Source organism: Bactrocera oleae, chromosome 4 (assembly GCF_042242935.1).
Source record: "Bactrocera oleae isolate idBacOlea1 chromosome 4, idBacOlea1, whole genome shotgun sequence".
In the NCBI taxonomy this organism is placed as follows: Eukaryota; Metazoa; Arthropoda; class Insecta; order Diptera; family Tephritidae; genus Bactrocera; species Bactrocera oleae.
In genome coordinates this window covers 56971497-56996594 of record NC_091538.1, presented here as the reverse complement: position 1 = coordinate 56996594, position 25098 = coordinate 56971497, and the positions used below count along the sequence as shown (strand labels likewise).

Below are 25098 nucleotides of genomic sequence, written 5' to 3'. Positions count from 1 at the left end.
ATACGTTAAGTCAAAGAACCGGTTTTTCGCCGTTGTAATAATTCAATTAATGATCATGAATACCTTGATGTATTTGATTTTACTTTTTTTTTGAAAATAAGACACATCTGAGTCAACTACACACTTTGTTCTGTGCTGCTCATTACAAATTTGAAATTTTGTTTAGTAGTGTTGTTGTTTTATGCATATGCATAAACATATTCTTATAAAATTGGTGAGACATTATTATGGTACGAAAATACGGAACCCTAAAAGATGCCTCTTTGACTTTAGTTTTAAATCCCCTAAAACTTTGAATGAATAAGAATTGAGTCTTAAAAAACTTGAATATCCTTATCATATCTAATAACATAGGTGTTGTGGCTTGGTAGATTAAATTAGGTTAGATCTTGGTAGCTGATCCCCAGTTTGTTGGTTATATTTGGATATTTACAGTTTTGACCTTCTTTTGACAACGTAATAAACCTTCATATATCGAAAAACCATTTTGAATATATACATTTTTTTATTAATTTGGATTTCTATTTATTTGTCTAAAAGAATGAGAGTAAACGTGCTCATCAAAGTGAGACTGTCAAAAAAAGTACTGAGGTACTTTTAATACAAACTTTCTGGCAAGCTAATTGGCAGTACAGTTGCCATAGATTTGTCTTTAACCACTCGATGAAATCGATAGTGAGTGAGTTGCCTGTACTAATACGAGTTGATTAAACTTAATTTTTTAACTAGTAAGAGATCATAAAATCCTAAAAATAAGTTTAGAGGATCAAAAAGGCCCTTTAACTATATACGTGTGGTTTTGTTTATTAAATTTGAACGTTTACTTAAGAAAAACTCGTACATTTCAAAGTATATTGTATTATTCAAAGTATTGCTTCTCTAAATCTATAAAATTTTCCCACCTTTCTGGTAAATTGTGAATTCCATCCCAAAAGAACTGCAATTGAAACTTTCGGCAATCGCTCGCTTCAATTTGATACGTTGTTGTCGGTATCGTTTCTCTGCGTTTAAACGTTTTGAATTGACTGCTTGAGTGACTTCCAAAAATTCTGCGAGCCTTTCTCGTGTTAAAGACCCAATATATTTTATTTAGATTTTCAAAAATCGTTCTTTGGATTGTGTTCAATCAATGTCAACCGGATTTGATACACTACATACAACGAATTTAACGAACGAACGAACATTCCAACATTAGAGAGAAACCCTAACTTAGCCGGTATATAGGACATTTGGGATGTTGTAATAAAATATATAAAAATATATTCATATATCCCATTATTTCAAGTATATTGATATACACTTGGTCTACATATGTATGTGCTTACAGTCAGTATACTAGATATTTAAAAAATTAGATGCGTGTTTCCAAAAATAAATAGGGCATTGATGGAAGAGAGTAATGGTGTATATTCAGTAGAATCGTACGAGTGTAAGTGTACCGCTTGTTGGAAGAAATTACACGTGCTACATAGCTAATTATTTCCTTTACTCTCTTTTATTTCAACTAATGACTTATTTATTTTCCATAAACCCCATTTCCACATAAAGCATATTTGTTTGCATATACTCTTTATTGTTTATTACTATTTGCTTCAATAAGTAAATATAGGTAGATATACCCTATTGGAAAAATAAGAGAAGAGTTTAAAAACATTTTTGACGACTATTCTAATAAAAAATTAAATAAAAATTTTCCAAGTAAGCTTTTGAAGACAAGTAATCTTAAAAATCTAAGCGCTTGCTTGTTACAAAAATTTATTTAAAAGGAGACGAGATAGAATTATTTGAACCCTTCCTTTTTGATTGTCCCACCTGTGCGAGATCAGTGTTAAAACTACTTAGAACTCATAACTTCAGCGTTCCTGATGGACTGGTAAGCGGAGTGTTAAAATACCTAAACAGATTTGTGATTTGTGACCCAAATACATAAGGCTTCTAGTTTCTCAAAAAATTTGCCTGTAGTAGTCTAAGTGGGATTGACAACTAGAGGATTAGCCGCAGCAGCAGCAAACCTAACCTAATTATAGCAAGTTAAGCTTTATTTTCCAGCGGGTCATAATTATAAGAAGGGTTGCAAAATGTAATGTGCAAGATGGTAATGCTTGATTAGCATAGTTATGCAAACAACACTTTTGGCACAGTACTGCAATTTGATTTCCATGTATCGACGATTATTTGTATATTTACTCATCGCTTAAGAGGTGGTACTAAAATTACTTTCCATAAATTAATATATATTTTATTTATACAATTTTGTAATAGTGAGATCTCATATATAAAACATATGTAGAAATCCAAATATTTTCTTTTTTTTAGATTAAGTCTGACGCAATTAGTGGTAGTTATATTTAGTTTTCTTGTGACAGATTTGTTTTCAATATGGTCTATTTGAAAAAAATCTAACAAAAGTCAGAATACTTTCAAAAAAATATCTTCTTAACTGGGTACGGCATAATCAGACTGAGCCGAAACTGAATTATTAAGATTATTCACAATTTTTCGTGAATATTAAAAAAAAATAATGTCAGAAGTAGAACTGAAAGTTATTCAGTCTTATACTATTATAGGACCAACAATACTAACGCCTAGTAGACGACGATGTATAACTTTTAAAAATTTTTGGCTCATATACATATACATATATGTCTCTAAAAAATACAACTAAACCATAAAAAGTGAAGATATGGTGATCCATATATGTAGTATACGAGTATACATACATCATTCTGAAAATTAATATTCAATTGAAGGCAATATCGCCATCTACTAATGCGAAGTGGTCCCACAGTGTTTGAGATGTCGATCCTTTTCTCAAAATTAAGTTCTTATATGAAAAGCTTTTTTATTTGGAAAAATATCTAAATGAAATTTCGCATGAACTGTTGTCCAAGGTAACGGTACATATTGTTCAGATCGGGCAACTATAGCTTATAGCTGCCAGACAAACTAACCTATCAAAATCAAGTTCTTGTAAGGGAAACTTGAACATGTAAAGGGCATTATCGCTTCGGTGTAGCCGAAATTAACTTTTTTCTTGTTAATTAAAGTTTTGTAGTATAAACTACTACTTACGATTTAAAATACGTTCAAAACGCTCTCATGCTAAATATTGGTGTACATTCTCGGATATATTGTTGAACCACCTCCTTGTTGATATTATTATAAGTATGTAAGTGTTTACTTGCATAAACTTTTATGCAAAACGGTGGTCGTCATTTCGCTGCTCAAGCGACCAAGCAGGACGAAAAGCTATCAACTGTATTGTTTGGTCGATAAATCTATCGAATGCGGTAGACAGGTATTGAAAGAAAAAGTAAATAAATATTGATATTGATACAATACTTTGATGTATAAAACAAACACGGAAGTCAAAAACAAATCCAAATCGAGCGACAGCAATCAATGAAAATACAATTTTTATTCACTTCGATTTCGCCTAGATCAGACAGAGGTCAACATTTGTTGAGACAACAGAAAAATAACTTTGCGGTCTGTACACAGTCGTCTATAAACCAACAGCCATGGTGCAAGTAACACAAACCGAAGAAGATATCAAAATAATTATCGAATTGAATCGGCTCATAACGCGCAAACCGGATGTGATCCTATTGCCACAATATATCAAATTCAATAATCCACCAATATTTTTCGAACGCCATCTGGTGCACGAGATCGACGAGGTAACCAGTTTTTGTCGCATTTTCAAGAATGAAGCGCGTATTGTGCTCGTTAAAAAGCAGAAAGGCATCTGGCCAGAAGTTTTTCAAAAGCTCTCCAAAGACGAATTGAAGCAAAAACGTTTAGAAATTTCCGATTTAATTGTAGAGCGTAATAAAGAGCGTGATAAGCTAGTTGTTGAGCGGTTTGAGCAAAAGCGGCGTACGGAAATCGACAAAGAGGTAAAACGCGAAACGGCAATGAGAGAGCGCGTCAAGCAGTTTCAGGAGAATGCGCGTCGTGAAGCGTTAATGGTAGGTGTTCGTAAGGAAACACACTCGAAATCACAGGCAACACCTCAAATGTCAACACCGTCGGCAACCATCAACAACACCAACATAACGGGACAGCGTATTGGCACGCCAGTGGTGCGACCCTGGGCAAGAATGCGAAGTGGTGGCAAAATAAACGTAAGCTTTTCCAAATTTACATGGAGCACACCGAAACGAGAGTCACAGGAGGGCATACCCCGACCATTCGCCATACACGACATGCAAACTAGTAACGAGCTGCAGGAGAGTCAAGAACAGTGCAATGTGAATGACTTGAATCAACAGATTGAACGCGAAAGACAATTTGATATAGTGTAGATTTGCTGTCGTTAAATCTAAAAAAAAATATAAAAGTATATACATACATGTATGTATGAGGAAATAATTTATGGACTGTCGGCATGTGATTTTTAAATAAACTAATAAATAATTCTAGAGACGTTGTTTTAAGTCTAGAGTGCTTTTCTTTCTATATATTATTTGAAGCTTACAATGAAAAGCTGTTGAAATAGAGTAAAGTTTTAGAAGTTTTCTAGAATTATGACAATGAGATATATATATAATACAAGACTATGACATGGAACTGCTTTTACACCAATTAGAAATGATAAATAAAATATTTTTTTATAAAAGCTTTTACTAAAATTAAAAAAATCAGGTTTTTTATACAACACGATACATTCGTGCGCCTCTTTAGCTCTGTGGGAGAGCACTGGTCTTGTAAACCAGGGGTCGTGACTTCAATCCTCACAGGAGGCATCAACCCCTACCTTACTTAATTAGTATATACCTATTCGTATGTATTTTAAACCCGTTCTTCATAAACATTAACTTTGTTGAGACTGTGTCAATTCGTCATGTTCGGGACAGGATTTAAAAAATGAAAGTAATTAACTAGTGTTATTCTCAATGTGTAACTAATCGAAAGCACCGGTCACTTGTATTGGACACTCATTAGAAAAATTGGAAAAATTTGAATTGAGGACTAACATCTTCTCGGTTAGAGAGTTATGTATGTTCTGTTTTAAGTTTTTCTGCTAACATATTTGTAGATCAGAAAATTATACTATCATCTAGTAATTCTCCAGTCCATAACCAATTTTGCGTATATGGTATATCCAGACTTCTTCTGCTGTAAATTCGAAATTTTGGGTTCAATAGCCCTAAGGTATGGCCATGAATAAGCGAATGTCTGTATGTGCTACTCGAGTTCTGGTACGAGCTTAAATATGAGTTTAAACTGTTATAATTTCCATAATAATATATATGTATGTAATATTTATAGAAAAGTTTATATTTTAATGTTTTTTTTTATAAATTTAAGACTTAAAATTATAAATTATTTGTGTAAGTTTATCAGTAGGAAAATTCAACTCTACGTCTGCTCCGTGACGCTTCACTTTTTCTTCTCTCTTCTTAATCACACTTGCCAACTTCTTCTTGCTTGATCACTCTCGCCAACTTCTTTTTTCTCGATCACTCTTACCAATTGTCCTGCAGTTGCCTGCAGCGTTGCCACCTGACCGTTGGGATTGTCATACCTCCTAGGTATGGATCAAAAAGACCGTCGCATATCGACAAAGCGCTGATTCGCCGGGTTCGTATGGTAACTAAGATGCTTCAACCTTGGTCTGGCGAAAGCTGAACAGTGAAGGAGAAAGTATCGAGATGTTTCCACCTCATCTACCTCTCTGCAACTTTGAAAAGTTGCGTTCTCTAAAATCCTTAGCCATACGGCGTGACACCTATCACTGCGGGGATGTGAACTTTGCTAAGAGCTAAGAGCTCTATGTACCTTTTAAGCTCCACTCTAGGCCAGAAGGCTTTCGAAAACCCATAAGTGCTGATTGCTGACCAACATTTGCTGAGCTCGCGGGAGTCCCATAGCTCAAACGCCCGAATACACGAAGACAGAGGAACACCTGCTTGTCCTTTCTTGCATGTTTATCGGCTTTATAGTAACAATATGGAAGTAGCTTGATGCTACTGCTAGTCTGTCATGCACTCATTGACTAGCTCTGAGCTCACTGTCAGCGAGCTTAAGGCCTGTAGGCAACTTTGTTATCGGTGTGGATGTATACCTCCCTAAATGAAGCCGCAGTGTACTAGGTATCCATACTTATTGAAGTTTTGGTAAGGGTTTGTAGACCCTAAATGACATAGAGTGCCTGTTTCCGATCTGCACTGCGCGATATATCGAACGTCATTAGTGCATAAATGTTCCTTAGTTGTAGTGTTTGACATATTTCCGTTTTCTGGACGCGCCTTTCATTTACATTTATTCGATGTAATATAAATAAAGAGCTCGTCATTATCATTCTTCAATTTTACACAAGATCTTCAAATTCAACATTCGGTCTCCCTCTATCCCTAAAATACATACCAATTATACTCTAGTATTCTTGCAAATATTTATAAAGTTTTTTCTAAAAGTTATCTAAAACTAACATACCTTTCATAATGATTACTAGTATAATTCTAATAAGCAACTAGTATTATAAACTGTCGTATTTAAGCACCGTTTTATTACTGCTTGGGTTCAATTAAATAATAAACTGCAGTAGTTTACTTCTAAGTTATAAGTCTACATACAATTTAGTACAAGATATCACTAAAATTACTGACCTATATAACTAAAAAATTTAATAAAAAATTTAATATACAAAATTGAAGTTGATTTCTTGAAACCTTTGAAGTGGATAAGAGCTTTTTAGGAGCCTCTTTAGCTCAGTGGTAGAGCACTGGTCTCGTAAACCAGGGGTCGTGAGTTCAAACCTCACAGGAGGCAAAACACTGCGTTAAGGTTTTTTATAGTGGATCTTCTCTAAAACGATTAAACTTGTAAGATCTTTTATATGATCAGCTAGCGTAGTAAGTAGTTAGGCAATGCAGTTAAGTGAAATTTGAGTGTAATAGCGCACATCTCTAAGCTGGCATTGTTTAAAAAGATCTGTAACAATCGGTGTCCTATATGCAACGCTCTACAAATTGGAACATTTATCGTCAAATTCAAATTCTTCACTTCAAAATACTTTCAATAAACATATTAATATGTATCTTTTTTAGTTAACTTAACGCGAAAACTATTTGTACATACATGGTATTTGAATACAGCAGCTTCGAACTTCAAATGATTTTTGAATTGATTAAATGTTGTAATTAGATATCAAATCATATTTGGCTATTGATTTAAATTTAATTAGGCGCCTCTTTAGCTCAGTGGCAGAGCACTGGTCTTGTAAACCAGGGGTCGTGAGTTCAATCCTCACAGGAGGCATAACGCATGTATCTGAAGAGATCTATTTTAAATTTCAAAATTTCTTCGAAATATTATTATTACAAAGATTAGGAGCTAGGAGCACGTATGTTTGATATGGTTATTTCCCAGTCAGTTTGAACAGCTGGTAAAGTTTGTTCGATTCGCTACTCTCTAACACTTGACGAATCGAAGACAACTGGTGTTACATAAGAATTAAACTCTTCTCTTACTACAATTTGCTCCTTCGTTTGAAATAGTTAAATATCGGGTCGCTGAGTTAAGTAAGCATTACGAATATGTTGCCATGTCACCTAAATTTGTATACCCTAAACAGGGTATATTTATTTTTTAACGAAGTTTGTAACACCCAGAAAGAAACAGCGGAGACCCTATAAAATATACTCATCAAGAAGCTGCTCTCTTTTCGGAACCGCCGGTATCGGACCACTATAGTATAATATATAGTTGCCATACAAACTGATCGATCAAAATCAAGTCGTTGTATGGAAAGCTTTTAGTTTGTCAAGATATCTTCGCGAAATTTGGCACGGTTTATTGTCTAAAACATATAGCTACCCGACAAACCAAACATTCAAAATATTGTATGGGAAACTTCTTTATTTGTGAAGGGTATTATAGCTTCGGCGCAAACGAGTTTATCGTTTTTTCTTGTTTTAAGGTATGGTACATATGATATACTGGGATCGCTCTCATATTAATAACAAAGGCACATTTATATATACAATTATGAGTACAATTGTCTAGTATTTGCAATATTTTGGTAATTAACTACCTTTTAATTGATCTATCATGATATTTAATTCAACGTCATCAACATTTATTGATATTTGATAATATTAATTACATATACATATATACATATGTTACCGAATTTAACTCCAATAAAAGTAATTTAAAACTCATTTGAGTCGCATCCTTCATTCAACTCGGTTCCATGTGCGAAAAATGTTGATATTTTCGAAAACAAGTTTCTTGCTGTTTCTTGTTGCAATTAAACTTGGGTGTGCAGAAAGTGTAAGTTTTCAATGCCTACAATGTTGTAATGAGTTATAATATGTCTTTTTTAAATATGTAGAAATTTAAAATGACAAATGTAAAATGTTATTCGCCGGACGAATCGTTTGCCAAATTCAAAACGTGTCGCCTGAAAGCCGTAAGACGAAACACCAATGAGTTATCGATTTACGTGAAGTTGCTGCAAGTGCCTATCAATAATGTGAAGGTGTGTTGACAAGTGTAGTTTTATATTTAGTTTGAATATATTAATCAATTTGAGAACCTTAAAAGATATTTTTACAACTGAAGAAGCGAAATGACTATCGCAGTCGTCCGATTTATGAGTATAACATTGACGGTTGCGCTTTCCTTCGCAACAAACGTCGCAATCCGTTGGCTGATATTTTCTACAATTTTTTGGGTCTTAAAAGTCACAGTAATGCAAATCACTCTTGTCCTTATGATGTGCGTATTGAAAACATTTGACCGATTATATTAAAAAACTTAAACATTCAATTAATTTTCTTCCAGCACGATATTATTTTAGATCGATTTTTTATCGATGATAAATTGTCCAGTTTTATACCATTGCCCCTTGGATCTTATGAAATACAAACCCGTTGGGAAACTGATGGTGTAAAGCGAGCTGATGTAGATTTTGTAATTGAGTCATACGACTAAAATTATTAAAATTTTCCAAGGTTTGTTTGCAAGAATATATAGCTAAATAAAGCTTTCGGAGGCTTGAATTTAATATTGATTTACTTTATTATTTAAATATTCGAAAAATTTCTCTATTTTATCGAGATTTCCAGTTTTATTTAATTTTGTAATCAGGTATAATCAATAAAATTGTTCGCAATCGGAATAACTTGTTTGAAATTAAAAGTAAAAAATGTTGCAATTTCAATACTTTTCGGTATTCAAACTAAAGTCATCTTAACTAAAAAAGAACATTTGTTCGTTGTTCGGATTTGTTTGCCTGGAAATATTGGGTCTGACAGTGCCGGTCCGAAAGGCGACAGTCACTCAGGACAGGCTCATCCGACGGTCTACTGAATCGCTTTAAATTCTTATTAGATATTGATGGATGCGACGGGAGTGATAGTAAATGCATCAACGGTTCGCCAGGGACACAGAGTGGTGGTATTCAAAGGCCGACGTTCTGCAAAAAGAAAAAGTATAAAAAAATTTCGAGCCAACGAATGAGGAAACAGCGGTATGAAAGCGGCGAAAGTGCTTGTAAAATGGTCGGTGGAACAGTGACAGACTATAATTTTCTCGAATGAATCCAAGTGTTTAATATCTTTTTATTAGTCCTTTTGAAGACGTGGTATGATGACATGGAGGTCGGATTACTGTAAAAGGTTATTGTATAATGCCAGCAAGGATTATGGTGGTGATTAAGGCAAAAGGAGGCGCAACAAAGTGTTGATTACAATATTTCCCAAAAAATAAAATAACATTATGAAATTAAAACAATCATTGTGATATTACTGTAGAATAATCATAATTTTAATAATTTGACAAAATTTGAATAAAATTCGCTCCTGGAAAATTTAACATTAATGTTTTTTTTTTTATCAAATAACACTGAGAAACAGTAGTTTTGCTATATGAAGTTTCGTACCCGATTTCGTATGATTCGGCCACGTTTATTCCAAATCTGTAATTAGTTTTTCACTAGCAGCTCTGGTTTTCGAAATATGAACAAATTACATTTTAGCCAAAAATACTACATCTTTAGCATTAAAAATTTTTTTTTGTGCTTTTCTTGCATGAGTAGAAAGATCAGACTTGTTTTGAATTCTCTGTCTAAATGGCTGAAGGGAAAGTCCATCTTGATGCTCATGCTACATCCTAGTCTATAGAAGTGCAACATGAGTTGCTCAATATGTGGAATATAGTCTAGAGAATATTTATTTCCTAAGAAATTTTGCACAACCGATATAAATTCAATCCATACAGATTTCTCCTTTTCTGTCATCAGTAAAATGTTGGTCCATCATTAGTTCCTTGATTTGAGGACCGTCAAAAATACCAGCTCAATTTCGGAAATATTTTACTGATATATTTAAAACATTTCCCATCCATGTTCAGAGCTTTTACAAACTGTGTTATCAGACCTAACTTTATCTCTCTGGATCTTGGAAGAGGCATTCATCGCATTCATACTACCAGGTACTAAATTCACTCTCAAAGGCCAAACTTTTTTAGTCCAGTATTCTGTCTTACCTTGGCTATCCCATAAGCACAGGAAACAGGGTTATTTGGGATATCCTCCTTGTTGACCCAGAAGAAAATGTACCATTTTAAGATCGACGTATATCAGCCAGTTATGGTATGTTTTACCAAAAGTAGTCTAAATAGGTCTTTTTTATAGAATCAGACGCATTTAAATGACATTCTATGAACATATAGTCAGTAAAAACAAAAAACCATTCGGATTATTTAAATAAGTTAATGTAGACATATCGGTTTATTTATGAAGTTTAGTAATTTTTTGTTCCACAAATTAATTTAAGTAAGTTGTGTAACGATATTTCAAGAAGTACCGCATCACTAAAACTAGAGTTGCTAGAAAGAAACTGAGAGAGTAAATTTGAAATCAGCGACGTCAAATTAGTAAGAAACAGTTTATAAAATTCATAACAAAAAGTTGCATTTTGTTTACCAGTGTTATTATTTCTAATGTTGTCTAATCTGTACACTTCCTGTTCGAATTCAGGAAAAAACTTTTGATACATTTTTTTTATATTCCATAGAAAATTGTTATACTTTTTTACACCTAAACGACTATGGGAAATATTACATGATTTCTCTCGCCTGTTATCTTCAACACTTCTCTTTATGCTTCCATACGGTACATATGTTTTTGGTGTTATCAAAACATAGCAATGTTTTTTCATTTAATGAATTTTGATAAACAATTTCTTAACTTTTTGTATATTTGCTAAATATATATTCTAAACTCCACTTTTATTTGCTAACATTTAAAAATATTGGGAAAAATAATTTTTGAAAATAAGTAAGCCTCTTTAGCTCAGTGGCAGAGCACTGGTCTTGTAAACCAGGGGTCGTGAGTTCAATCCTCACAGGAGGCATTGATATAAGTAAATTGTCTACTTTTTAGATTTATTAGATCTAAATATTTGATTCACAATATATGTACATATGTACACATGTTTTTAATATAGCACAAAATATTAACTTATTGTGCCATTTTAACAATATTCATTTCATTTCGCGATTATTCATGGACTTTTTATTATGATTCTTATCTGCCCAGTAATGCTAAACCCTTTACAATATAATAGCCTCATTAATGGGATTTTCAATTTATTATTCAAAAGTCAAAACGCGCGTAATTAATCTAAATGTTTGCAACCAACCCCTTACAATTATTTTCACCTTAATATTGTTATAATACAGAAGGGTTGCTAAGAGCTCAGTACAATAGAAAAGGGGTTTTGCGAAATTCGCGAAAAATATTAAAATGCGTGCAATAATAATAATCATAAATCAAAGTGTCTGTGACATACATACATATACGTAGATTGTATGTATGAAGGCAAAGGATCGGGTGGTAGGTGAGTAAAACATTTCAAACGAAGTATGCATTAGTATTAAAAGCTGTCGGGGTAAAATTTGCCTCTTAATGTACCTATATATTTAATTTATCAAAAAATAAAAAACTATATTTGCTAAAATTCAACTTCGAAATATTAGAACTGGGAAGAATTTAGTAAGTTAAACGTCAAAGGCAGCCAGTTAATAGTCCAACTTACATAGTATAGAGTTATATTTTTAGCCTAGAACAATTAAGTACTCTTGTCCAGTTATTATATTATATTTTTCTAAATATTTTCTCTTTAAGTACAAGTGACCCCCATTTAACTTTTTATTGCCCATAATTTCTACATACAAGTATATACACTCTCGAATGTACAATATGTATAAAATAATTAGCCTAAAAATATTAGTATATTTGCCTCCTGTGAGGATTGAACTCACGACCCCTGGTTTACAAGACCAGTGCTCTGCCACTGAGCTAAAGAGGCGCTTGGGGCTGATTGCGCCAAAATAGCAGCGCCATATGTGGAGAAGAACATGTGTATGTGTATGCGTGTATGGGTGTTGGCGCCAAAAATTATCTTACTGTGGCCTAAAATAGACATTTCGTAAGAGCTGGAAGAAGTTTAAACATTTCGAAAGCTTCTAGTTGTTGTTATAAACAGTTAAATGTCCAATATGAGTCACTGTGCCTCATTTGCCTAAAGTGAATATCAATGTCAAATTGCATAGGTATATGAATTTAGGTGTATGCATGTATAAGTTATACGTCATAAAAGTTCTAAGAGCTTAATATGATGTCTGCTAATAAAAAAGTGGTGCTTCGGAGGCAAAATTTTCTTTAAATCGTATTTGGATTAAAACGGTATATTATATTACAATAATAATATAAACATCATTTTTGACATTTCCAAAGCTTTAAGAATAAATTATAAAACATCTTCGGTTTCAAATAATGATTATGTTAATATCCATATTAAAACTTTTTCGGGCATATGTGAGATATACTATATTAAAAGCAGTTAATTAATAATTTTCAAAAATTATTATTTACATACATATCAATTATAAAGATTAATTCTTAATTCTTAAAATTATCATTCAATCTCTTGAGCCATAATAAATGCCCTTTTGGGCAATTTTAACTATATTCACAACACTCTTCAGCGGCCCAACTGCTTTTCGAATAATCCAACCTTTCGGTTTCTGCTAGCGAGTTGCTTACGCTAGATGGCGCAATTGTCACCATATTTACCGAAATTGTCCAATAGAGAGCGCTGATATTTATAAAATGTTGCGTTCTTTTGAGATGATCAGACAATCCCTCTAATTTTTATTTCCGCAATTATAATTCCACTTTTATTTTTGGCTAATACACTCTTTTTGTATTATTGGTAATGTTCTGATTATGCGGATATCTCTTATTATTATGTTTTTTATAATACAAAAGGCTACTTTTGCAAAATTCATCAAGATATATAAGAATATATTATGTCCCTTGGCTAGAGTAGTCGGCACATCTCGTTTGAAAATAACGCTTAGGGACAACCAAAGTTATACAGTGCTAGACAAAATTTTCCAAAGGGTCAGTGTTCGTTGAATTCGACTGGGTGCATCCGACTGAACTTATATATGTGTATTAATTTTTGAAATACATATATATTTAAAAGGTTTTCAGTCCTTTTCTTGCTGAAATATGTAGGTATATTCCTGAATCCTAGAGACCTTTATCGTATACTGAAAAATACTCAGATCAGATTTACAGATGTTTTGGTTATGCTTGATTCATCGGATCCCAGGCTTCCATAGACATACATATGTATATACATAATTTGGAGGTACAGAACTTGAGTTTTAGATATAACTCTGACAATTTAAAATAATTACCAATATTTAGCTTAATTAGTTATCAAATTTTATGGATTTAGTGCTCAACTTACTCTTAAAAAAACGGTTTAGTTCTTGAATTATCGCAGTTCAAATATTTGAAATTAGTGCTTTCTCCTTTAGCAAATATTGGACCCAGCGATGATAAAACGTCTTGGAGACCACGCAACAGAGCCACGTCACGGGATAATACGCTAACCAAAAGCCCCATTGACGGCAACATTATGTTATGAACGGCTTCATTTTTGAAGAAATTTGAAAAATAGAGCAGACCAAACAATGTCTTTTTGTGGATGTAACGACGTCTCAACAATGGCTTGTGGATTATCATTACTCCAAATGAGACAATTTTATAACGGATTCATTCAACCAAAAGTGAACTTCATCTTGAACAAACTTTTCTTGTGATAATCAGGATAGGTGGCCACCTCGATTTGGGCCCATTCACCGGACGTGCGACGCGTTTGAAGGTTATTCGGCTTCAGTTTCGCAAAATCTTCCATAAAGTAGATGGACACAGCTCCAATTGGCGCGAGCGATGGCGAATGGACTCATTCAGGTCTTCTTTGACACTCTGCTACACAGCAGCAATAACGTCTTCGGTACGCATTTTACGGTATCCCAGGGTATGCAAATTAGCCACTAGAGTAAACGTGGTGCGCAACCGATCCATGGATTTACCGACTTTGCTGGGCGATTATGTCGGGGTAAGTCTGTTCATTATCAAATGGCAAACCAAACTAAATATTAATCAAGTATAAGTAAAGTATAAATCAGCTGCCAACAAGACCAACTCCGAAGCAAGGATTGCCTGATTAAAAACCACATGTCAAAAAAAACGCTATTTTGAAGAGTACAAGCTTTAATCCATTCCATTTTACAAGAGGTGCGACTATCTTTATATAACTTTCTAAGCTCTTACTTCAATTAAAATTCCTACACATGATTAACGAAGTGCTCCTCATGTTCGATATATCTTTCGCTACGCCGGCTGTATTTGCGTTTCGAACCGGCATGAAAGTGTTGAGAGGATATCGAAGAAAACAAACTAAAGATACACATGTAATTTTGACCATTTTCTTTCTACACTCTTAATATCTTTATTCTGATACCGCCTAGTGCATTATCTTTTCGCGGCAATTTTTGTTTGTAAACAAAACAATTTTACTATTTGAACATAAGTAAAGAACAGCAAAGCTTTCTCTGAGCATAGACGACTTTCTCTTCGTTTCGACAGAATGCTCTTAGCAAGTCTAAAAATATATTTCGACTACAGATACTGAAACACCACGTTACGGGCAGATTTTCCACATTTTCAGTTTGGCTGCAGTTTTGTGAAAGAAAACTTCTACAATTTATATTAAGAATATTGAAAATATTTTACATAAATATATTTATATATACTAAATCGTTAAATATTTTTCTCAAAAAAATCAATACCAAACCCAAGCAGATACTTTAGTAAAAATGACTTTGGTTGAGAAAACCGGCTTTTTCCCTGAATACTATCTTAACCTGAAAAACTCGCAATCGGACGTTTTTGATGTGCAGATTGGTAAGATAGCTGCATGTCGCAACGATTACGAGCGGCTAATATTTGTCGAACAATTTCCCGGTATACGTGAGCATGATGGGCAACTGCAAGTTAAAAGAGAGTTCGCTGGTAAAAATGTCGACACTGCAGCTCAACTCAAGGAGAAGGGTAATCAGGCATTCAAAGCTAAAAATTGGTTTGAGGCGATGCTTTTCTATACAAAAAGTTATATGGCCTTGCCAGAGGACAAAGGTGAGTGTTTTACATACAAGATTTATTAATTATATTTTATTGAAACTACTTTAATACCTTGTTAGTGAGTGAACGTGCCATCATCTTGGCTAATCGCTCTGCCACTCTTTTTCACATGGAGAAATATGATGAGACTCTGATTGATGTTCAGCGCTCCATCGATTTGGGTTATCCAAAGGATCTCATCTACAAGCTGTACGAGCGTCAGGCGCGTTGCTATATGGTAAAGAAAGCCTACAACAGTACTATAGCTTCTTTCAAGTGAGATGCATACACACATTTAAAAAACTACCTTTGTAAAATATCTATATTTCAATTGTAGAAAATGCATTACTGCTTTGGATGATGCCAAAGTGCCTTCGGATAGACGCAGCAAACTGAGCTTGGATGCTATGACTATGATAAAAATGCTGGAAAGAGATCCGTTAACCGCTAAGCAAGCGGCTAAGCAGCAGAAGTTCGGTGAAGCTAAATTGACAATGGCGATACCCGATGAGAAGGAGTTTCTCAGCGACAATGTGCGCTTCGATCAGAATCCCTCAGAGGGTCGTTTTGCGCGTGCCGCTACTGATATTACTGTGGGTGAGGAGATATTGGTGGAAAAACCATTTGTGGCGGTGCTATTGGAGAAATTCTCCAAAACACATTGCGATAATTGTTTTATTAGGTAATTTTTATTCGATATATTCTTTAATATAATATATAGCGTTTTAATGTTTATTATTCTTACTTTCAGAACCGCCATACCAGTCGCTTGTCCAAAGTGTGCTGATGTGCTCTACTGCTCCGAGGAATGTTTATCCAAAGCCAGTTCCACTTATCATAAATACGAATGCGGTCTCTTGCCTACAATTTGGCGTTCCGGCGCCTCAGTTAATTGTCATATGGCTTTGCGTATTCTTGCCAATAAGCCTTTGGAATATTACTTAAAAATTAAAGATGATATCGAAAAGGATTTACCTCTGGATGAAATACTGAAGTAAGTATTTTCAGGTTGTTTTTATATATACATAGTGTCGGAGTAGGATTTATAATTACTTTATTTAAAATATTTTGTTGGTTTATTAAAAATTACCATAACCATAAGCCCTTATAGACGACATCCGAATCAGCAGGCTATTGAATTTAGCATATATAAAGGAATAAGACCAGAATAATGAATGTAGTGAAACGCAGATGAAAAAGCTTCAGACGTTACAAAATACTGAACTCCGGACGATTACATAATGCCTCTTTATGTCGCCTGTTGAACATTTACATCGAGTGCATGCTTCCGGTCAAGTAATATAATATACTCCGCGCCAAGCTGTCGCAGAAACTCGACCCCGGCGAAACAGCACGTTTCCTGGGCCTACGGTAACATAAGATGACTTCGATGACAACCAATCTGAAACTTACCAGGACCAGATTTAATCTTTATTGAAACGCGACAAAACCGTAAAGACAGATATATTTGTTTAATATACAACCAGATTTGCTTTCTGCCGAAGACATCTTCCACATATCTTTGACACTATTTCGCCATATGTTGAGATAGGAACCTTGGCTTGAGAAACGACGATTAAATGCGAATTATAATAGACAGTTGGTACCAAACCCATAAATATGTTTCTCCTGTTTTTAGATCCGTCCGTTCATATCTAGAGAAAACACTAGATTCAGAGCAGTAGTTCTTATTATATTTATTACCTAAACTGGAACATCTCCTTATAAGCACTATTAGTAGTACTCAAATATATAGAAAGTTTTCTGTATGTAAATCTCTATTTTGCCATCGTTAGTCATCTATGATATTGTATACAGTTCGATTCACTACTCCAAAAGGGCGAATACTGCTATTAACACTTATAATTATTTTGTATACCACAGACTACCTTCCGACGACTATAGACGCGTCTCACATCTGGAACGTCACGAAAAATCGAGACCACCATCCAATATTTTCCAGCATACACTAATGGCACGCTTTCTAACCAAGTGTCTCGCAGAAGCTGGCTACTTTGGTGAAACACCTAAATCTGAAGATCTGATCACTATTGGCGGCATAATATTGCGCAGTTTGCAATTCATACAATTCAACACACACGAAGTGGCCGAATTGCATGCAAAGAAGGCTGATGGCAATGAGAAGACGGTCTTCATTGGTGGTGGATTATATCCGACTTTGGCGCTCTTCAATCACTCTTGTGACCCTGGTGTTGTGAGGTGGATATTATGCAGATCATATTAAAAAAACAGAGTATTTTATTTTTTTGTTGTATCGTAGATACCATCGCGGCACTACCATACATGTGAACACCATACGGCCCATCGAGGCGGGTCTGCAAATCGCTGAAAATTATGGTCCCATTTATACGCAGCAAGGGCGCGAAAAGCGTCAGGCACAACTTAAAGAGCTGTACTGGTTTGATTGCACCTGTGATCCGTGTCTGGAAAATTGGCCCACCTTCGAACACATGCCGACCGATATCATACGTTTCCGCTGCGACGGGCCGAAACAGTGTCGGGCAATAATTGAGGTGCCGGCAACGTGCAATGATTTCATGATTAAATGCGTGACTTGCGGCGAGAGCACTAACATTTTGAAGGGCCTCAAAGTGATGCAGGTGCGCGTGCATAAAGTTTTTGTTTTGCTTTTTAATTTTATTGATTACCATTGTTTCATTTTATTATATTATATTTTTTAATTTAAATTTTTTAGGATACCGAATTGATGACACGCACCGCCAAGCGTCTCTACGAAGCCGGCGACTACTCAAAGTCGCTGAATAAATTCATTGACTTACTAAAGATTATGTATGAGGTGTTGGCACCGCCCTTCCCCGATTTTTGCCAGTGTCAACAGCATGCAAAGGACTGCTTCCTGCACTTGGGTAATTTCTATAATCTCAATTAAAGCGTAGTTATATATACTTATGTAGCTAATTGTTTTTGTGCCATTGTCATTAGTAATGAAATTCGAGTTGGTTGCGCGGCAATTTGTAATTGTGTAATCGTCATTGACATTCAATATTTATTAAAGTTTTATTTTCAGCTTTAAATCGTATACAATTTTTATTTACAAACTGACGAACAAATACAAGCATATATAATATTAAATAATGGAAAAAATTGCACAACATTACATATAAAATTGAAAAAATCGTATAAAAAAATTTTAAAAAATATACACAAAAGCTGTATGACCGATACTTAATAGGTTCCACGTGCTTAAATTCGCTTCAATTTCCACTATAAAATTCATACAGTCAGCACTACAATTGCAGAAGGTACATTTGTATATATATATATATATATATATGTATGTATATATAAACGGGTCCATGCATCTGTCCATTAGTAGTACAGCCAATAATTGCTGTATGCATTCGTATTTTTGAATTTTTGTTGTTGCGTTTGTGTGCAGTAATAGCGATTGACTTCGTTGCAACCGGCATAGCTGACATCGGTGTAGAGGCAACAACGATAGCAATGCTCATGCGTTACATATTGCCAATCTGTGGAGTGAGAAAAAGTGAATAATATTAATAAAAAAAAAAAAAAAAACACAAGTAAGAAAGTGTTAAGTTCGGGTGTAACCAAACATGTTATACACTTGCAACTTGCTAGAATCAAAGCCGGGAAAATGTATTACAACCAAAATATTTATACATATATATTAAAGCCAAACTCAAACTCAAATGTGATATTGAGAATATAAGTAACAAGTAACTGGCGGCAAGTATACCGTTATAATAAAGGTAAGGTTAATTCATTCATATTCAGCTAGTGTTTAGGAAACACTTAATTTCGTTTAAATATTTCACATATTTATCTAAATAAACCGCTTAAAGTGGACTGGATAGTCTGAAATCAGTATGTTAGGTATATGGGGGCTAGGGGTAGTATTGGTCCGATTTCATACCTTTTTGCCACCTGGAATTATTGTTAAGGTATTCTAGGAATCTCAAACTTTCATTAAGATAACTCTTATATTGACCGATATATACGATATAAAGTCAACAGAAAGTATGAAATTTTGTATGTTAGGGATTTTACCTACATTTGACATAAGGGTACATTATTTGCTCTTTGAATTTCATTAATAAATCCCACAGATTGACCGATATTTTCGATAGAAAGTCAAATATAGGCATCGAATTCCACATATTCGGTATCTTAGGGCATATTCCGACCATTTTTGGGTTAGAGATGGCGTATCTTGAAGATGCTATTTGCTGATATCTTAGTTTCTCGCAATTCAACTCGACTCTTCATACTGCCTGATCATTTATATATACGTATATATATTATAATTATAACTCTATATCTATCTCGATTAGTTTTAGGTGGTGCTACAAAAAACGGTTAGAGGCACTAAACTATAATACTCTGTAACAAATAGTTGCGAGTGTATAAGAATGCATTTCTGTTAAATTATACTACGCCATTGACAGGGCTAACAATCGATTTAATGATCGAATTGATGTTTTGAAAGTAATATGAGTTGTAAAATAATTTAAACGGTATGGAGCACTTTTCAAAAATCGACTAGCATATTGTCAAAGAAGCGCTAATGAGTGAATAATCTGCTCTAATAGAGTGAATATATCATGCTATTAAGTATATTTTATGTACATATAACAGTTCTAAAGCTTTGTTGCATGTTGCAATATATGCTACATATAAACATCTGAGGGTGTAACAGAGTGTTTTAGGAATAGAAAGGACGCAAATAAAAACTAAATACTTATAGTAATAATATCGAGGAATGCTGAAACTCCATAGTGTAGCTGTAATCTGTTAATTAACATTTGTGCTAACTCTGTACTTAAAATTTTCTGTTGGCTTCCATAAACCCGTCTAATTTTCACAATTTTGGTTCCTAACATGAATAAATTTTTAGAATCTCTAGTTAATTGTTTCGTTTATACAATATAATTGTTGATAAGAATCAGCGAGATTAAAACAAATTTCCTTAGAAAGTTTGTGTTTAAAAAGGTTTTTGTTGTTGTTGTTAAAAGAACAAATTTTAAATATTATGTCTTCCTAAGAAATTCAATGAATTCATGCGAAATTTTTTGTGATATTTGTTTACTGATCTTAATTTATAAGGAAGAAAAAAATTAATAGTCGGTTGTGACCCATTGGAAATCTGTGGTCGGGAAAAGTAAGCAGAGCGGCGTGATTGAATTTTTAGGGGTCAAAAGCGGTTTATCTCGATTTCCGGCAAAACTACGAGTCAGCCAAGCCCTTTTCCTTCCCTTTACCGAATTCAGATCGCCTGTACATAATTTTTCTCTTAATGCTTGCTATTTTAACTTTCGCTTCCGTTGGGTTTTATTCTACTAAGAATTTTTTTTGTTTTCAAAAATTATCTATCCTGGTCTAAAAGATGTAAAATTGTTTAAAAGGAAGTATGATTGTTTGTTAATATTATTAGTTATAGGCTACAAAATTGCTTGGCATATTTTTTTAATTAGTTTTATTATTTAAAAGAAGTATATTCATATCTATTTTTAACCTTAATCAGTTTCCAAGATATACTTGTAGATTTATATAAGGTTTGTTGACATAAATATCGTTCTTGAGCAATTAAAATTACTAATTTCGAACAAAGTAAAGAAAATACTATTACAAGTATGCAGCATAAACATAAAAGAGAAATGTGTTTGGGAAAATCAGTCCCTTATTGCAAAAAAACGAGAAAAACCAAATAAAACTGATTTTAAGAAATTCTTCTGGAAGGAATACGGGTAGGTTGTGAGTTGAGCATATTTTTGAACAAAGTTGCCACTGAGCAAAATATTGCAAAATATTAAAAAATGTGTGTTTTTTTTAGGCATATTTTAGAATACAAAGTTTAATTATGTTGAAAACTTATACTCCCACTCTGTATGTCGACTAGAGCTAACTGTCCAAACTGTCTAATACCATTAATATCATTGTCATCAATTGAATTGCAATCAGAGAATCAATTTGAAACGAAATTTATCTTAGTTGGGGTTTTCTATGAAAATAAATATTCAAACTCGGCGATAAGTTATACACTTGGAACTTAGGTTGATAATACCATTTTAAATTCAGCAAAACTACAATATTTAAATTATTTTTTCATCTCATGTTTGAAAGTTTTTCTGTAATCAAAAATTTAAAAATTTCGTTTCAATATACTGGTTCTTCACAAATAAAAACGTTTCTATACAAGAACTTGATTTAGATATTTCAGTTTGTATGGCAGCTATATGCTATAGTGGTCCAATATAGGCGATTCCGACTAATCTTAAAAAACTGAGAGACACGTTTGGGTATTAACAGACAAACGGGCGGACGGACAGACAGACGTAATTGGCTCAATCGAATCAGCTCATCACGTTTTTAACTTTATTACAGGTTCTCCGACGTTTTTTGCTGGGTACTCCAAACTTCGTGGCAAACTTAATATAACCTGTTTAGGTATTTTGGTAATTGGTATAAAAGTAGGCCTTTTCAGACTAGTCAAGTTTAAATAAAATTTGTTTTTCTGCCTAGTTTGATGATTCATCACAATTTATCTATAACATCTAAATAATCTCACAAGCACATACTAAATATACAACTTCATATTCCGAATGATTCGTGTCTAAGAAAGTTTTGAGAATTCACAAACTAAGAAAATTTGCCATATTTGGTATTTGACACTCATATAGACTCATATGGTAATAACATATAATAGATTGTCGCATGAATATTCAAACACATGTTAACGTACAAAATAAATAGAGGACGTTCTTTTAGAACTTGGAGTTTGCTACTTACAGCCACATTTCCATTGCAGATGCGGTGAACTACGTTGCGAGCGGTAATAGCAGCGACTTTGTGGATAGGTGGGTTTTGGCGGTTGAGTGGGTGGCGTATATGGATTCCATGGTTTTACTGGACGATACGGCGGATAACCTGTCTGTCTGGTCGTGATCACTGGTGTTATGGGGGTAGTGGTCGATGGAATAAAGGGGAAAGGTTTAGCAGTTGTTGGAATAAAGGGCAACGGTTTAGCAGTGGTGGTTGTGGTGGTAGTGGTTGTTGTGTAATCAATATTCGTTACAGACGTTGGTATTGGCTCTTCTCTTGGCGTGGTAGGCGGAGGGCTTGCTGCTGTTGTTGTTATTGGCGTTATGGTCTCCTCTGTTACAGCAATGGTGGTAGTGGGAAAACCATCCGTTGTTATCGGGGGCGTAGTGTAGATGGGTGTTTCTTTTGTTGTTGTTATTATTGTTGTTGTTGTTGGTGCATCTGTGATGGGCACACTAGTTGTTGTGGGTGGCTCAGTGTTTGCCTTTAACGTAGTCGTTTCTATTATCTCCGGCTCCAATGGATCTGGTTCGAAATCTTGCGTCAAGGCGAAATTCAAAAGCAAAGCCCCGCACAATATGAACAACATTCTCGCCTATTGAATAGATTGCAATATTGTCTTAACTTTAATTTACAATAATATTTTTATTACACAATTACCATTTCACTTTTGTTAAAATCTCGCGCTGTTAAATAAAGAGTCAAATAAAACACCGCCTTTTGCTATTTGTGGCGTCTTCTCGCCAACAGAACTTCTTTCCTACTGGATTGCACTACTCGTGTCATCAAATTGTATTCCCTCTGAAATATTGGCTTAAGCTCAGCGTCGCATCGCGCTGCCTGGCAGAATAATCGCGCACATGTGAACGACGAAATATGATCGTTTTCAGTCAGTCACACACTGCATACAAGTTCGTTTGTTGTTGTTGGTGCATTGTTGTATAACCGCCAGCATTTTAGTGCAAATTCCTTCGTCATAAAGTTGATAACTCGCGGTTTAATTAATTAAACGCCTTGACATATCGGCAATGTATATTTTTCGGGCTTAAATCCAGCGGCTTCTACATACAAACATATACATAACTATACACCTATGTACATATATATGTATTTACATATGCATATGTATGTTGGTGTGGTGCGCGTATTTATTGCATAAACTATTTTTAAACACCTTTGGCTCTGGCTTTGGCTTTGGCTTGTAAACAATGCTGGCGGAGTTGGCACCTCAGCTTCAATGGGTCTGCAACCACTTGCTGCTCTTCACCTCGAAATGCGATAGGCGTTTGTGGGCAACCGATATTCGCGTTTGACGCTCAATGTTCGGTATATCGGTGCAAAATCGGTGAGTAATTCGCTCAATTGCATGGCTGTTTAACCGGCTAAGCTGTTGATAATCCAATGTGCATGCTTATATACACACATACACACATATATATATACTTAGCCATAAGTGTGGTAAAACAAAAAAAATTATAAAAAAATAAACTTTGTTTATCTATAAGTACATATGTAAGTATGTACATATTTGCTAACATATTTTCCACTAACGTTCAGTTTGGTGCCATTCTGAGTAAGTTTTACACTTGTCATTGGAAAACACCAATCCAGATCTATGCTTGCGAGCTTAGCAAAAACTACGTTTAAGTGCTTACAAGTACATACAAGTATGTATGTATGTGCATACAAAAGTTTTAAAAGTACGGTGATTTTTCATATTTTACAAAACTACTTCAAAAGATATTTGCTTTCCCCTTCAAAGTAATAGGACTCGTATATTGAAAATGCTTTCTAGAGATGCAGCTTTTTCGGTCGCAGCTCTATACTCTATACCCATGATTTGTCGTCAGTTGTAACCCTTTTAAGCGAATTAGGCTTTTGACATATAAGTATAATATTTCACTTTTATGAACCGAACTGTTGCGTTTTGGTATCAAAATTCGCACATTGACATCTTTTGCCAAAAGCTTCCTAAAAAATGCAAAGGAAAGTACCAAAAAAAATAACTAGTTCATCTAAAGCTGCTCCCCCAGCACTATTTTCTACACTTATATCATCTTTTCCCCGGTTGTTGACATACATTCATCTTCCCAGATTTCTTAAAAATTCTCGTACTTTATTCTTGCAACATGTTGCTACAGAGTATAATAAGTTTTGTTCACTTAACCGTTGTTTGTATCACCTAAAAATTATCGAGATGGATAAAGGGTTATATAGTATATAAATGATCAAGATGACGAGTTAAAATTCGTGTGTCTGCCCATCCGTCTATTCGTCTGTTCGTGCAAGCTGTAACTTGAGTAAAACCTAAGATATCTTGATGAAACTTAGTACACGTATGCCTTGGAAAAAATGTAAGAACCAGTTCGTAAATGGGCGTAATCGGACCACTGCCACACCCACAAAACGCCATTAATCGGAAATGTATAAAGTGACACAACTAAGCCGTAAATTAAGATACAGAAATGAAATTTGGCACAACGAATCACATTAAGGAGGGGCACCTGTGGTTTGAAAATCTCTAAAAAGTTAACGTAGCCCCGCCACCTAATAAGGTTAATTTATATATCTTCCAAAACAAATATCACCCAAATTGACACAGGACCAACAATTTGAACCCGTTTTACGACAGTCTAAAAATAGAAGAAATTGGATGATATTCCCGCCCACTCCCCATATAACGGTTTTGTTAAAAACTACTAAAAGTGCGATAAATCAATAACTAAAAACATCAGAGACAGAAAATTTTACACCCGGGATAGTATGAGAGGGTTTTA

General features: G+C 34.3%; 4 protein-coding genes and 5 non-coding genes across 9 annotated transcripts; 7 read left to right on the top strand and 2 right to left on the bottom strand.

Moving 5' to 3' along the window:
* Window positions 1-3359: 3359 nt before the first annotated feature.
* Window positions 3360-4439, top strand: Dnaaf4 (Dynein axonemal assembly factor 4). The gene has a single exon (XM_014239003.3). The coding sequence runs from the start codon at window positions 3522-3524 to the stop codon at window positions 4305-4307; it is 786 nt and encodes a 261-aa protein (XP_014094478.3). The 5' UTR covers window positions 3360-3521; the 3' UTR covers window positions 4308-4439.
* A 237-nt stretch (window positions 4440-4676) lies between these two features.
* TRNAT-UGU (transfer RNA threonine (anticodon UGU)) lies at window positions 4677-4748 on the top strand. The gene has a single exon. It is a non-coding gene; the product is annotated as a tRNA-Thr (tRNA).
* Window positions 4749-6705: 1957 nt separating this feature from the next.
* Window positions 6706-6777, top strand: TRNAT-CGU (transfer RNA threonine (anticodon CGU)). The gene has a single exon. It is a non-coding gene; the product is annotated as a tRNA-Thr (tRNA).
* Window positions 6778-7194: 417 nt separating this feature from the next.
* On the top strand, window positions 7195-7266 carry TRNAT-UGU (transfer RNA threonine (anticodon UGU)). Its single transcript has one exon. It is a non-coding gene; the product is annotated as a tRNA-Thr (tRNA).
* A 909-nt stretch (window positions 7267-8175) lies between these two features.
* On the top strand, window positions 8176-8961 carry LOC106620489 (uncharacterized). Its single transcript, XM_014239000.3, has 4 exons — window positions 8176-8283; window positions 8345-8491; window positions 8557-8730; window positions 8797-8961. The coding sequence occupies exons 1-4, from the start codon at window positions 8215-8217 to the stop codon at window positions 8944-8946; spliced, it is 540 nt and encodes a 179-aa protein (XP_014094475.3). The 5' UTR covers window positions 8176-8214; the 3' UTR covers window positions 8947-8961.
* Window positions 8962-11297: 2336 nt separating this feature from the next.
* TRNAT-UGU (transfer RNA threonine (anticodon UGU)) lies at window positions 11298-11369 on the top strand. Its single transcript has one exon. It is a non-coding gene; the product is annotated as a tRNA-Thr (tRNA).
* An 885-nt stretch (window positions 11370-12254) lies between these two features.
* On the bottom strand, window positions 12255-12326 carry TRNAT-UGU (transfer RNA threonine (anticodon UGU)). The gene has a single exon. It is a non-coding gene; the product is annotated as a tRNA-Thr (tRNA).
* Window positions 12327-15039: 2713 nt separating this feature from the next.
* On the top strand, window positions 15040-18552 carry Smyd4-3 (SET and MYND domain containing, class 4, member 3). Its single transcript, XM_014239004.3, has 7 exons — window positions 15040-15511; window positions 15577-15772; window positions 15834-16178; window positions 16248-16490; window positions 17381-17716; window positions 17778-18117; window positions 18213-18552. The coding sequence occupies exons 1-7, from the start codon at window positions 15193-15195 to the stop codon at window positions 18405-18407; spliced, it is 1974 nt and encodes a 657-aa protein (XP_014094479.3). The 5' UTR covers window positions 15040-15192; the 3' UTR covers window positions 18408-18552.
* Window positions 18511-23168, bottom strand: LOC106620491 (salivary glue protein Sgs-3). Its single transcript, XM_014239002.3, has 3 exons — window positions 22982-23168; window positions 22289-22916; window positions 18511-19008 (listed from the first exon to the last, which is right to left on the bottom strand). The coding sequence occupies exons 1-3, from the start codon at window positions 22982-22984 to the stop codon at window positions 18848-18850; spliced, it is 792 nt and encodes a 263-aa protein (XP_014094477.2). The 5' UTR covers window positions 22985-23168; the 3' UTR covers window positions 18511-18847.
* Between the last annotated feature and the right edge of the window lie 1930 nt (window positions 23169-25098).